This window comes from Macaca mulatta, chromosome 3 (assembly GCF_049350105.2).
Source record: "Macaca mulatta isolate MMU2019108-1 chromosome 3, T2T-MMU8v2.0, whole genome shotgun sequence".
Taxonomy (NCBI): domain Eukaryota; kingdom Metazoa; phylum Chordata; class Mammalia; order Primates; family Cercopithecidae; genus Macaca; species Macaca mulatta.
Window position 1 is genome coordinate 36,714,225 of NC_133408.1, and position 14,057 is coordinate 36,728,281.

Here is a 14,057-nt window from a genome sequence, read left to right on the forward strand (position 1 = left end):
AATGCTCGGCCCTCCGTGGCTTGCAGCTGTACAACTCCAATCTCGGCCTTTGACTTCATGTGAGTTTTACACCATGTGCCTCTGAGTCTCTTCTAAGACTCCAGTCATTGGGTCTCCTTAATGACCTCATCTTAACTAGATTATATCCGCACAGATCCTGTTTCCAAACAATGATAGGTCCTGGGGGTTAGGACTTCCACCCATCTTTTGGGGGGACATAACTTGGTTAACAACAATCATCACTGTCATCATCACCTTGTTGGCATTGTCAATCAATCATCATCACTTTGTTAGCAAAAGTTCCTTGGCCTCTCCTCCAAGACCCGTCACTCATTTCCCAAGGTCATACCCTAGACCCGCATTGTCCAAGATAGTAGCCACTGGCCCCCTGTGGCTCTGAACACAAAAAATGTAGCTGGTCTGAAATGAGATGTGCAGTAAATGGAAAATACATATCGGAATTGAAAAGTTAATATGAAAGGCCATGTAAAAAATTCATAATTTAAACCGAAAACTCATAATTTAAACCTTTTTGGGTGGGGCGCAGTGGCTCATGCCTGTCATCCCAGCTGCTCAGGAGTCTGAGGCAGGAAGATCGCTTGAGCCCAGGAGGTCAAGACTGCAGTGTGAGTTGTGATTGTGTCACTGCGCTCCAGCCTGGGTGACAGAGTGGGATGTTGTCTCAGAAACACAGGGCCGGGTGCGGTGGCTCACACCTGTAATCCCAGCACTTTGGGAAGTGAGGCAGATGGATCACGAAGTCAGGAATTTGAGACCAGCCTGACCAACATGACAAACCCCATCTCTACTAAAAATACAAAAATTAGCAGGGTGTGGTGGCGCGCACCTGTAATCCCCCCTACTCAGGAGGCTGAGGCAGGAGAATCACTTGAACTCAGGAGGCGGAGGTTGCAGTGAGCTGAGATTGCGCCATTGCACTGCAGCCTGGGCAACAGAGTGAGACTCCGTCTCAAAACACACACACACACCTCCTTGGCAATCTGTTCCTTTTAATGGTAGAACTCCTTGGAAAACACTTTTCTCCCCCGCATGCCTCTATGCCCCAAACCCTCCTCTCTGCAGTAACTCTGAGACCCTCTCCAAGTTTCCTGGGCCCGCAGTGGCTGCTCTGCCTCCTTCCTTCCCTCCTTGGGCTCCTGGTTTCCCGGCTTTGACGTCATCGCGCCCAGGTTCAGCCGCTGGGCCTCTCCTGTATCTGTCCACACTCACGCTCCTGGGAACCATGCTAACAAGTTATACAACTTGCTAGCTTGGATGACCCACTGTGGTCTTACAGCTCTGCAGGTCAGGAGCCTCTCTGGGCTAAAGTCAAGGGTCGGCTGGGCTGGTTCCTTCCGGAGGTTCCGGGGAGAATCCATTTCTAGCCCTTTCCAGCTTTTAGAGGCACTCGCATCCTTGGCTCACAGCCCTTCCTCCGAGCCAGCCCTGCAGCACCCTCAGGCCCTGTGCTGTCACTCAGACCCCCTGCTGCCTCTAACGAAGGGGGTTTTTTTTTTTTCAATTTTAAGATGGAGTCTCGCTCTGTTGCCCAGGCTGGAGCGCAGTGGTGCGATCTCAGCTCATTGCCACCTCTACCTCCTGGGTTCAAGTGATTCTCCTGTCTCAGTCTCCTGAGTTGTTGCGATTACAGGCATGCACCACCATGCCCAGCTCATTTTATATTTTTAGTAGGGATGGGGTTTTGTCACCTTGGCCAGGCTGGTCTCAAACTCCTGACCTCAGGTGATCCACCCACCTTGGCCTCCGGAAGCGCTGGGGTCACAGGTGTGAGCCAATACGCCCGGCCTTAGCGAGGGTTCTTGTGATGGCATCAGGCTCACCTGGCTGATGCAGAATACCGCCCCCCCCATTCATGATCTTTAATCATCTGCAGTCCCTTTTGCTGTGGGGACTCCCGGGTCCCAGGGCTGGGATGTGGACATCTCTGGGGCTGTCGCTCAGCTGCTGGGGCAGCTTCTCCTTCCCGGGGCTGCAAGCGCCAGTCTTGTCGGCCGGGCTGTCTCTCCAGCGCCCCCACTGGGCTGTCCATGGCCTCTCAGACTTACCCTGTCCTGATCTCCAATGGCCCTGGCCCTCACTCCCCATCATGCAGTACTGTGTGCCTTCAGGTCAGACCAAACGCAGGTGGCCCACACCTGACTTGGGAAGGGGCCCAGGCAGAGGAAGAGGATGACAGGGTGTGCCAGCCTGAGCTCGGTAGATAGGGGTCCCTGGCTGCCTCCTGACCCCATCCCCTGGCCCTCTCCCCGCAGACGGCATCCTGTCCTTCTTGAAGAACAACAAGCCAGGGGACGCGCTGTGTGTGCTGGGCCTCACGCTGTCCGACCTGTACCCCCACGAGGCCTGGAGCTTCACCTTCAGCAAGTTCCTTCCAGGGCACGGTGAGCCGGGGCCCTGGCAGCTCTGCCTGGGGGCAGCCTAGCATGGGGCCGTGGCCCCCGGGGCTGCAGGGCACCCTCGTGGTGGAAGTGAACACCCACACATGGGAATAGGCGGTCCCTTCCAGCTCCTCCTGAGGGGTGGCGTAGGGGCTGTTCCTCAGCCGTGGCCTCTGCCCCAGGGCCCATCTTCATGTGGGCAGGACAGGGCCTCCCAGGACCTAAGTATTGTTAGGCCATGGCCGGCTTACACGAGAGCATGAGGTGGGTTTGATGGTGGGCCCCCTAGAGCCAAGGCTGACCCCTGAGCGTGCCCTTCTCACCATCTCTCTCCAGAAGTGGGCGTCTGCAGCTTCGCCCGGTTCTCGCGGGAATTCCCGAAGTCGGGGCCCAGCGCCCCTGATCCAGCCTTGGTGGAGGCAGCAGATGGCCCTGAGGCCCCCCTGCAGGACAGAGGCTGGGCCCTGTGCTTCAGTGCCCTGGGGATGGTTCAGTGCTGCAAGGTGGGTGGGGGCTCTGGGACTGGGAAGAGGGGACGGGAGGGTGCTGGAAGAGGGGACGGGAGCGTGCTGGCTGAGCCTGCGCTGCCTCAGTCCGTTACACCGCCCCATCCTCACTGTGAAGCGGGTGGACCCCTAACTTCACGGAATGAGGAAACCAAGGCCACACAGCTATGAAGAAGCAGGGTAGGGATTAGAGCCCCAAGCCCCGATCCTGTGTGGCCTCCCCAGGGCGGTGCATCCTGACTCACCTTTCCCCTGGGGCCCTGAATGCAGCCCTGCCAGAGATGCGGACTGACGCCTGTGCCGCCTGGGGCAGGGGGAGGGCGCCCGGACCACTTCCAGGCCATCCAGCCTCACCCAGGTCCTCATTTTGGCCCTGCTGGGGCTGCCTGGGGATCTGCCGGATACGGGGGCAAGGCGGTGAGGCAAGGTGCTTGGTGGCCTTCCCCCCAGGTCACGTGCCACGAGCTCTGCCACCTTCTGGGTCTGGGGAACTGCCGCTGGCTCCGCTGCCTCATGCAGGGTGCGCTCAGCCTGGATGAGGCCCTGCGGCGGCCCCTGGACCTCTGTCCCATCTGTCTGCGAAAGCTGCAGCACATCCTGGGCTTCAGGCTCATCGAGAGGTACCAGGTGAGTTGCCGAGTTGCGCTGCCCGAGTTGCGCTGCCCAGCTGCTGGGACCTGTGCTCTGGAGGCCCCGCGAGCGCCACCTGGAGACCACGCAGGGCACGAGGACTGCGCACACGCTTTGTCAAACTGCCGGGTTCCAGGCAGTCCAGAGCCCCGGGACCTGCATTGGGGTTGAGCTCCATCCGGATCTCACCGGCGGTGGTAGGTCGAGTCCTGCCAGTGCCCGCATGTGGCGGCTGCGGCCAGGAGGTTGCAGCGGCATGGGGCCTTCCTGGTGCAGCCGGTGGGTGGCATGGTCTTCCCAGGGTAACTTTTCTTTCCCGTCACCAACACTTGGGTCACTGCTGCTCAGAGGAGGCACAGGCTCCTCGGGAGGAGGTGGGAGCTGACAGAACAAGGCTGTGTTGGAGGCGGCCTCCATTCCTAACTCCCTCTGCTGTCACCCGGGGTGGGGCTGCTGAGCAAATGGCTTGTCTGTATTCATGAGGGAAGATTTGTTTGCAGGCTCGGAAGTTGTACTCTGAGTTCTGAGTGCAAAGGCAGGTGGTGGTAATTTTTCTTTAAACCCACCTTTGGATGAAAACCAGTTATCAGGTGCGCACTGTGCACAAGCACAAGAGCAGTCAATGAAACTGCGCTGGGAAGCCCCTGCATCCTCCTCCTTTTGGTGCTGGTTCCAGGCCGTGGAGGCAGGTGGGAGTGTCCGGTACTGGATCCAGGCCGTGGAGGCAGGTGGGAGTGTCCGGTGCTGGGTCCAGGACGTGGAAGCAGGTGGGAGTGTAGTTCCCAGACTCAGCTTGTCAGAACCCCCTGCAGGGCCCGGCCGCGCCCGCCTTCCTTCTGGGGCAGAGTGAGGAGCGGTACGCGCAGGGCTCCTGGGTGACACTGCTGAACTAGAGGCTGGGGCATTTCCAGCTCACAGTGCTGGAATCTCTCTGTAGGGATCTTCTTCGAAGACTCTGGCAGTAAAGGGAAGGTGAAGGGGGCACAGAGGAAGCAGCCTTCCCAAGTGGAAGGCTGAGAGGAGCCTATGACTTGGGGGGAGCCCAGGCGCAGCCACGGCTGAGGGTAGGAGCATCTCCTGAGGGTGCAGGTGGCATGATGGCCGGTTGGCACCTGATGACGCCTTGTAAAGGTTGCTGCTGCCAGCTGTGCCCTATCGAGGGGCAGCTCTTAGTACCCTGGAGAGGCTGTGTAACAGGCAGAAGGGCAGCTTGGTCTGCAGAAAGGGTTGAGAGCTCTCATTTGATGCCTTCACTTGGGGTCTTGTGCAACCATCTGACATGAACTTTTATAACGTGTGTGCCCCTCCCTACACGTGCTGACCTGGCATAGCCTGGATTGGAGCTGGAGGGTGTAGCTCCTCCTTCTGCCCAGAGCTCTCCCTTCCACGAGCACCATCGCCCGTGGCTGTGGAGGGAAAAGCGCCAAGGCAAAGGCACTCCAGGGTAGCCTGGCCCTCCTTGCTGTTGTAGGGAGGGGAGCGGTGCGGATGTGAGGTCACCTGCTGTCCCAGGGCTCTGGCTGGTGCTGGAGAGCCAACCAAGGGCCTGGCCAGAAAAGGTCACTGCTGTCCATTGAAAGCAATCAGTGGAATGTTCTCAAAGAAAACCGGACTTGTGGTCTCTGCCACTTCCTGTGGTGTAAACAGTCCCACTATGGCTGATGTCAGGTCCCAATGGGATATCAGTGAGTGCTGAGTTGGGAAGAGGTGTGCAGTGGGGGCTTGTTAAACTGCATGTCCCCTGTACAGATGCAGGAGAGGAGAATAACCTTGAGAGCAGAGGTAAGAGTGAGATGTAGAAAACATTTAGGAAGTGAGTTTCAAGTATTCCTTTTGCTTTTTTTTCTATTTTTTCCCCTTGTCATCTCACTATGTTGCCCAGGCTGGTCTTGAACTCCTGGGTTCAAGTGATCCTCCTGCCTCTGCCTCCCTGTGCTGGGATTACAAACGTGAGTCACCATGCCCGGACCTTTGCTTTAAAATTTAAAATTTTATTTAATTATGTATACTTTCTGGGCGCGCGTTGTGGCTCACGCCTGTAATCCCAGCACTTTGGGAGGCTGAGGTGGGTGGGTCACCTGAGGTCAGGAGTTTGAGACTAGCCTGGCCAACTATAAAAAATAGCCGGGTGTGGTGGTGGGAACCTGTAATCTCCATTACTCAGGAGGCTGAGGCAGGAGAATTGCTTGAACCTGGGAGGTGGAGGTTGCAGTAAGCCGAGGTCACAGCACTACACTCCAGCCTGGGTGACAGAGTGAGACACTATCTCAAAAAAAACAAACTGTAAGTGCTCTATTCTTTAACTGTGGATAACAAGTAGCTTATGAAGTTCCTGAATGGTGGGCTCTTGGGGGTGGGTACCTCCGACTCCGGCACAGCCTGGACGTGAGTCCTCAAAGGCTGCTGGTCAGAAGAGCCCTCACGCCACCAGCCTGACTCCTGCCCCTGGGTAACTGAGGACGGTGGGGTCCCCTTAGGTAAGGAGCTGGGTCTCCTGGCAGTTCCCTGGCTAGACGAGGGCTGGCAGGGAGCAAACTCAGCCTGTGTTTCTCCCTCTTAGAGACTCTACACCTGGACTCAGGCGGTGGCGGGGACATGGCCCAGCCAGGAGGCGGGGGAGCCGTCGGTGTGGGAGGACACCCCGCCCGCCAGCGCTGACTCGGGCATGTGCTGCGAGAGTGACTCGGAGCCCGGCACCAGCGTGTCCGAGCCCCTCACCCCTGAAGCCTGCAGTCACGCCTTCTCCTCGGGGCCAGAGGTGGAGCCAGAGGAAGGGCTGAGCTCCCTGGTGGCCTCAGAGGCTCCGCCGGCAGTTGGGGGCCCTGAGGAGGCTATCAAGGAGCATGAACGGTGGCTGGCCATGTGCATCCAGGCCCTGCAGCGGGAAGTGGCGGAGGAGGAGCTGGCACAGGTGGACAGAGCCGTGGATGCCCTCGACCGCTGGGAGATGTTCACGGGCCAGCTCCCGGCCATCAGGCAGGACCTACCCAGCAGCAATGACAGTGTGGGGCTGCGCAAGGTCCTGGGGGACAAGTTCTTCTCCCTGAGGAGGAAGCTGAGTGCCCGAAAACTCTCCAGAGCAGAGTCGGCCCCCTGCCCCTGGGATGGGGAAGAGAGTTAGCACAGCAGGGGCTGCCCTGCGTCTCCTTCCCTAGGATGCTGGCTGGCCAGCGCTGTCCAGTAGCTGAGGCCACTACTGACCTGCCAGGGATTAAGAGGAAGGGCCTGGCTGGGTGGTAGCTCAGGCCTGTCATCCCATCCCTTTGGGAGGCCAAGGCGGGGGGATCGCCTGAGGCCAGGAGTTTGAGACCAGATTGGGTAACATGGTGAGGCTCTGCCTCTACAAAAGAAAAATTTAAAAATGAGCTGGATGCAGTGGTTCATGCCTGTGGTCCCAGATATTCAGGAGGCTGAGGTGGGAGGATTGCTTGAGCCTAGGAGGTCGAGGCTGCAGCAAGATGTGATCATGCCACTGTACTGCAGTCTGGGCACCACAGCAAGACTGTCTCAGGAATAAAAAGGAAAGGTTATTTGGAAAAGCCACGGACCACTTGTCTTCAGGCGCCTCCTTCAACTCCTGTGTCCCAGCCAGCTGCTCCCAGGGGCCTGCACACATGGAGAGGTCTCTCTGCTCCTGGACACTTCTCATGGAGTACAACCCGGACTGTGCTGGGGTTGGGACAGAGCCCCCTCGCCCACAGAGGCAGAAGGAAGCAGCGTGCGTCCTGTCTCCTTCCAGGCTGCAGGCCTGCCCTTTAGTTATTTATAGCCAGAGCTGGAGAGGCCAGCTCAGATGAGGAGTGACCCTGGGGGCACACGGGTTCCACGCTGCAACCTAGCTTCCAAGGCTAAGTCTCCTCCACAAAGGGGAAGCGACGGGGTTTTGCCTCTATTTCAAGCGTCAACCCCATGCATACACAAAGTGCCCAGTTCTGTGGCGCTAGTAGCATTCTGATCCTGACGGGCTTCACCGGGGCTCTCCATGCAAGTTCTGGGGTTTGCCATCTCTTCTGACAGAGGCTGCAGGAGTTGAGGGTGTCTGACATGCACTGAGGGCAGAGGCCCCCTTATTCCTGAGGCAGCTGCTGCTCACTGTGGGGAAAATAAACTGCGGTGATGTTTTTGGGACAGTTTCTTGGCAAAGGCGGCTGCACTGTCAGTACCACCAAGTAGGTGGAGGTGGTGATCAGATGATCTTTTTTTTTTTTTGGTCTAGTTCGATCAGTTGCTGAGAGAGGGGTGTTATTGCCATGGCTGGGCATTTTATCTGTCTCCCTTCAATTTTGCCGAATTTTGCTTCCTGCATTTTGAAGCTCCTTTATGTCCATGCACATTTGATTGTTGTGTCTTCCTGATGAATTGACCCTTTTATTGTCAAACGTCCCCCTCAGCCTGCAGTGGAGAGTCCCAGGGACAGAGACTTCCGGTTCTGACAGCGGAATCCCTTCGGAGCGACGAGGGCGGGGTCACCGCTCACGCTCTCTCATCTGGAAAGAGGCAAGAACAGGGCAGCTTGGACCTTTTGTGGGTGGGTGGCTCATACGGTTATGGAGGGCTTCTAAGAAAAACAATCCAAAATATAAAACTAAAACTGGAAGGGCTATGCAGGGGAGGGGACTGAGGCTTCCTTGTGAATCTGACATTGGTGGAGGCCGACTGCAGGTCCCAGAAAATGCAAAACGACTAGTACGTGTTGACTTCAGAGAAGCAAAGATGCAGCTCAAAAGTGGCATTAGGATCTTCATCCGTCCTGTTCTCTTTTGCATAGCTTCAAAGAGGCATGACACTGACCTGGGAGGGAAGATGAAGAGCCAGGCCTTTCAGAAAGTGGCCAATGGAAGGTGCCGGCCGAGCGCACTGCAGTAACAGAAGGTGAAAGCTGGAGCCTGGTGGCTGTTGCTGCAAACAAACCACCCAAGACTTAGTGGCTTAAATCACAACAGTCTAGCTCATGAATCTGTAACTTGGGCAGAGCTTGGTGGAGACGGTTTGCCTCTGTGGTTCAACTGGAGGGTTTGTTCACGTGGCTGCCAAGAGGAAGCTGGCTGGGAATGTCAGGCCTTGGTTCCTGCCCACGTGAGGCTCTCCATGGAGGAGAGGCATCTTCTTAGGAAGGCAGCTGCCATATTGTGAGGAAGCCGGACAAGCAGGGCAGACAGCCAGAGCCAGACAGCAGGCTCCTGGTCCCAGTCTCAGAAAATGCAAAGGGACAAGTAGGTGTTGACTTCAGAGAAGCAAAGATGCAGCTCAGAAGTAGCATTAGGACCTTCATCCATACCCCTCTCTTTTGCATAGCTTCTAAGGGGCATGACAGTGACCTGGGAGGTAACTGTGACAGAACGAAGAGGGGAGACGAAGAGCCAGGCCTTTCAGAAAGTGACCTGGGCTTCCTCACAATATGGCGGTTGCCCTCCTAAGGTGGACATTCTGAGGGACGGATGGAAGCTCTGTGGTGTTTCATAACTCGGCCTCACGTCACAGAGTGTCACCTTTCCTGCACTCTACTGAGGCAGTGACAAGGAACCCACCCCACGTTCACGGGGAGAGGCTGTGGCAGGGAATGTGAGGCAACAGAATATCGCTGTGGCCATTCATGAACAGTCAGCCCCACTCGGCGTTCGCTGTGGGGATTTGGCTGGTGCACCTGCTAGACGACCTGACCTGTTTTCCGATTTCATCTTCTGCAAAAGGTTAACGGCTGGAGTGATGAGATTAAACAGAGGTGATAAAAATAGAACAGCCTGGCTCAGGCTGAGGGTGGGAGTGCGTTGGGGTTATGGCCAAAGCCTCCGCACTGTCTCTCTGTACCCATGTCCTTTGACCCTCAACTGTGATGCATGTCCCAAAAAAGCATTTTGAAGGCAGGAGCAAACCACTAAAAAAACCCCTTTTATCCACAGCCTTTGCAGATGTGAGTGACATTTTTTAAGACAGCTGTTGGGAGGACGGTTTTGAAATGCAACTTTGAGGAAGAGAAATTGGTTTCCCTCCTCTCCCCTGTGCTAGCCCCAGGTTCTGTCTGTGCTGCAGTGAAGGGTAACTTGGGACAGTCAGCAGGAAGGATGCTAAGGCAGCAGAGAGATAATGAGGGCTGCCTTCTCGAGGAAGGTCACAGCTCACGAATCTTTCTAAACTCCTTAAGCACTGCAAAAGTTGAACTGAGATTAAATTTAGAGATGATGGTTTCCAAGAAACACAGGGCCATGGTTCTTTCAGTTTTAAAAAAATGTACAGAGTCCACTTAATTGCTTTCTCGTCTCCTTATCTGTCAGAAGCCCCTGAATTCACAAGGATGGGTCTTCCAGCTTGACGATGACCTCTCTTCTGAGAGCCTCACCCATCTTGGCAGGTCAAGTCAGCGGGGCCTCATGGAGCTAAAAATATTTTCAGGTCACAACAGACGTTATCTGTATTGCTGTGTGTGTGCGATGAGGCTGGGGAAGCTGACACTTGCCTTCTGAAGTAGCTAGAATACACACTCTCACGTCACAGCCATGCTTTGATGAAGGGGTGAGGAGCAGTGTCCCCTCTTGGAGGCAAATCTCTCTTCAGGCAGCCCAGCAGTCCTTTCCGAAATCTCATGTTCTGTCTCTTCCTCCCCAAAGCCCAAACTCATTGTCAGACGGAAGAGAGGGGAGAAGCAGCATCCCGACTCCAGTCCATGGTGTGAACCTTGAGGGCACAGGACAGTGAGTGGAGCTCTGCCCCCACCCCCATTTCCAGAGCATGGGTGAGGGGGGAGGGATGCCGACCTGTTCATATTGTCCCATGGGACATCTGCTTCAGACCTTTCCCTGATGAAATCTCCAAAAGCCTTAAACATAAAATGGCTTAGTCAAGCACGAGTGATAAAGCTGGGTGTCCAAATTTAGATCCTACCAAGTTCAAAGGGGAGGCTAGAACATTCCAGGGACACACCCACACATAGAGGGTCTCCATATGGTGCCAAGGGAGCTGTTCTGCAGACCCAATGGGCAGGGTCAGCTAGGTCTTGGAAGGGAGGGACCGGCTGCCCTGCCCAAGTCCACCTGGACAGGCAAACCTTCCCTGGTGGCTCAACTCCACCTCTGAAGGGGTCTCTCCTACATAATGGAATTTTTCTCATCATCATCCTCGAGTCTCGAAATGACCTGTAAGGCAGATGGCTGCATCCCCACTGCATGGCTGTGGCCACCAAGATGGGACTGGGAAGGGCTGGAGCCTCAGAAGCAGAAGAGTTGATGTTCAGACGCGGTCTATTCTTGCTTGAACCCTCAGTTCTCCTGCTGTTGTGCGGCTTTCTTAGGAAAGCAACCTTGGAGGTCTGAGCAGGAAGAGTTAAGAAGGTGCACGGACTTGGGAGGCCTGCACCCTGATTCCTGAGCAGCCCCCACACCAGCACCCATGCCCCTCGGTTCTGATTACCAGGAGGCTTTCTGGCCCTGGCAGCTCCTTCCCACTCTGGGGAGCGGCCTGGGTGGGTGGCCGGCACTCTTAGGTGAGGTGCCAATGAAAACACCCCCGGGGTTGCTGGGGCTTCACTGATTTGTTTATTAAAGGAGGGTGAGGCCCGGACAGGAATATTTTTATCCCTGTGAAGACAGACAGAATCAGGGCTTCGCGATGGGGCTCTCAGACCTGACCTGGGCCTGCCTGTGTGTGCTGGGAGCAAATGAGGGCCCGTCCTCTAGGCCGGCTTTGCAGCTCCAGAAAGGGCGACAGACTCGCGGGGACCTGGCTGCCGTCCTGGGAGAGGCCCCAGGGAGCGGTTCTCTGGAGCTCACCCCGCACGCAGGCTGCACCAGAGCTGAAATCTAGCCGTGATCCCTGTGGGGACAACGGCACACAGAGGTGCCCAGTTTCAAGGAAACCCAAGGAAACAGCAAATCGATGGCTCTTGGAACACCAGGCCGTCGAAGATAAACACCGCAGGGTAATCTAGGAAACGCTTCCTGCTTGACTGTGAAGAGCCGCGGCCTGCGAACGCTGTTCAAAACAGATGCAAATCACCGGTGGAGAAGGCCGCCCGAGCCTTCCCTTTTCTGACATCGTACAGTGGCACCTTGATGAATGAGAACCCGGAAGAACGGAGGTTTATTTTTGAACTCGGCTTCTTGGGTAGGGAGGCAAATGAAAACAGGCTGATGGCGGGGGTTTATTTTAAAAAGCAATTTCCAAGAAGCATCCTGAGGTCACCGCGCGTTGTCTGTCTCCCCGCTGCAGTGTTCCCGCGACGATGATGAGGCAATCCAAATTTTCACTGGAGCCGAGCAAACATGGCGGCCCCCACCTTCCCCGGCTGCGCAGAAACGGCCCTCACGGAGCGTCCACCGCAGCCAGGCCCGACTAACCTCCTGCCCTCTCTCGGAGGCGCCCGAGCTCTGGTGAGATTAACCAGAGACGACACCCGCCAGATTCCACCACGGAGGCTCCCCAGGCTTTGAACGCACTTCCGTTACATGGAAACTGAGCCAGTCCCAGAGTAACCTGGCTCCAACGTGGTGCTCCTCTGCTGCCGAGAGCTCTGGCTCTGCTGACTATGGGCCCAGTGTGCATCTTCTCTCTCAGGCAGGGTGCTCTGCCCGCCACAGTGTGCCTGGTTTTCTGGATCCAGTATGACTGAAACGTCATTTCTCAGCAAAGGCCAACACGTGTGTGTCCCCGGCTAGTCTAAGACCATCTTCGGTTCAAGGGCCCTCACCAAGCTTTGTGAGTCTATTTCACGGGCCTCCTTTGGTGGTCTGTGACCGGCGGGAATGAATGGGGACGCGTTTTTCAGCCCTGACTCTTGCACGCTGGTGGCACCTGCGGGTGCCCACTCGCCTGGCACGTGGACAAAGGTGATGAGCGCGGCTGATGGCTCCTGGGGGCAGCGTGGGAACCAGTCTGAAGCCGACGTCCCGCCCCCTGCGGTCAGACTTTCAGCAGCCGAAGGCAGTGAATTTTTCACTGTTTCTTCCAACGCTTTCTCACGTAGGAGTGCCACTGCCCCTTCTAACAGGATGGGGCTTGTGCAGCCGGGCTTGGTCTTGTGGTCAGAGAGAAGCGGGCAGGCCAGGGCCGAGCTGCGTCCGGTGCTCAGCGACTTCTTCTCCCTGTGCTCTGCTCACCTTGGGGAGGCCCCTGGGAACAGGCGAGTCACAGAAACCACAGGAAATGGACCAGGTTTGGAAGAGGCGGAGAACACGCTTTTCTCAGGGTCGCTTAACACAGGCAGATGTACAGGAGAGCAGGAAGGAAAGAGGGAGGGAAGCTGCAAGAACAGGCGATTTTTTTTTTTTTTATCTGAAGTGAGATCAAACTTCCACCACATTTGACCTGTGCCCCTCTGGGTGGGTGGTGGCCATCCTCTTGGGCGCCCCCTTGTGAGGGCTCGAGACCTTTACCGAATGGGCAGGGTGGGGGCAGCAGCTGTGTCGGCTGCCAACCCAACTCCAGGCGGCCTCCTGGGGCTTGCAGGGAGCCCCTGCCGGAAGGCGGGTGTCTCCTCTTCATTCCTGCCATCCTCTAGCCGCCTTCCCGCCTGCATCACATGGAGGCAGTTACGCGTGGGGCTCTTGATGGTACAACCTGATGTCTGTCACGGACCCCCGAGCAGGAGCAATGCCTAAAGAGGGCAAAGGAGAGCGCGCCCAGCAGAGCTCCCTCCTCTGCCCCAACAGAGCCCAGGGCATCCCTTGGCCCGAGGTACAAGTCCCACAATAGCCTCTCCCGATGGGAACGACTTAGCCCTAATTACGTGAGCTTTAATCACCGCTCGATCATATGACACGGTTATTTTTAAGAGTCCAGTCCACGTGGAAACACACCTGGAGCATTTTATACTGCAATGATTGATGGACGACTTTGATGTACAAAATAAATAGTGTTACTCAGGTTTTCTATAATGCTTACATTTTACATTTTCATTCTCAAAATTAATAAATGCTATCAACTCCCTAATTTTTTTTTTTGAGATGGAGTTTTGCTCTTGTTGCTCAGCTGGACTGCAATGGTGCCATCTTGGCTCGCTGCAACCTCCACGTTCCGGTTTCAAGCGATTCTCCTGCCTCAGCCTCCCGAGTAGCTGGGATTACAGGAGCCAGCCACACGACGCCCGGCTAATTTTTGTATTTTTAGTAGAGACAGGGTTTTACCATCTTGGCCAGGCTGGTCTTGAACTCCTGATCCACCCACCTCGGCCTCCCAAAGTGCTGGGATTACAGGTGTCAGCCACCACGCCCCGCTTCAACTCCAAATTTTAAAAAGGGCTTAAAGGAAGAGGATGAAATTCTAGAAGTCTAAATGAAAACAGGGAATGTGTCTATTGAATTAGATAAACAATTCCTTGCATTTGAGAATGCAAGGAGCCCACGGGAACCTACGGACAGGACTGCCACGCACTGCTGCAGAGCTTTCCGTGCAGGGTGTGGCTCCCCTCTGAGACTCGGCTCCTCTGCTGACTTGGACGGCTTCATTTACCCACGTGGACGCCCATCCACAAACACTTAGTCACTGCTGGAGACTTTTAACACCTGTCAAACAGAGTCACTTCACAAACGTT

The 14,057-nt window shown here is 55.9% G+C and overlaps 1 protein-coding gene and 1 long non-coding RNA gene across 5 annotated transcripts in view; both read left to right on the plus strand.

The window, feature by feature from the left end:
- The window catches only part of AMZ1 (archaelysin family metallopeptidase 1), a 35,564-nt gene extending 26,130 nt beyond the window's left edge, over window positions 1-9,434 (plus strand). For 2 of the 4 annotated variants that reach the window (XR_013415007.1, XR_013415008.1), the window contains exons 4-8: window positions 2,274-2,402; window positions 2,736-2,902; window positions 3,356-3,532; window positions 5,700-5,818; window positions 6,096-9,434. Coding sequence is in view for 2 of the 4 variants with exons in the window: in XM_015133199.3 (XP_014988685.2) it covers window positions 2,274-2,402; window positions 2,736-2,902; window positions 3,356-3,532; window positions 6,096-6,656 (1,034 nt within the window). In the remaining 2 variants the exon portion in view is untranslated. The remainder of the gene's footprint in view (window positions 1-2,273; window positions 2,403-2,735; window positions 2,903-3,355; window positions 3,533-5,699; window positions 5,819-6,095) is intronic. The other 2 variants (XM_015133199.3, XM_077996059.1) reach the window with 1 other exon arrangement.
- A 1,219-nt stretch (window positions 9,435-10,653) lies between these two features.
- Window positions 10,654-13,456, plus strand: LOC144339690 (uncharacterized). Its single transcript, XR_013415010.1, has 2 exons — window positions 10,654-11,632; window positions 11,738-13,456. It is a non-coding gene; the product is annotated as an uncharacterized LOC144339690 (long non-coding RNA).
- Window positions 13,457-14,057: the final 601 nt, after the last annotated feature.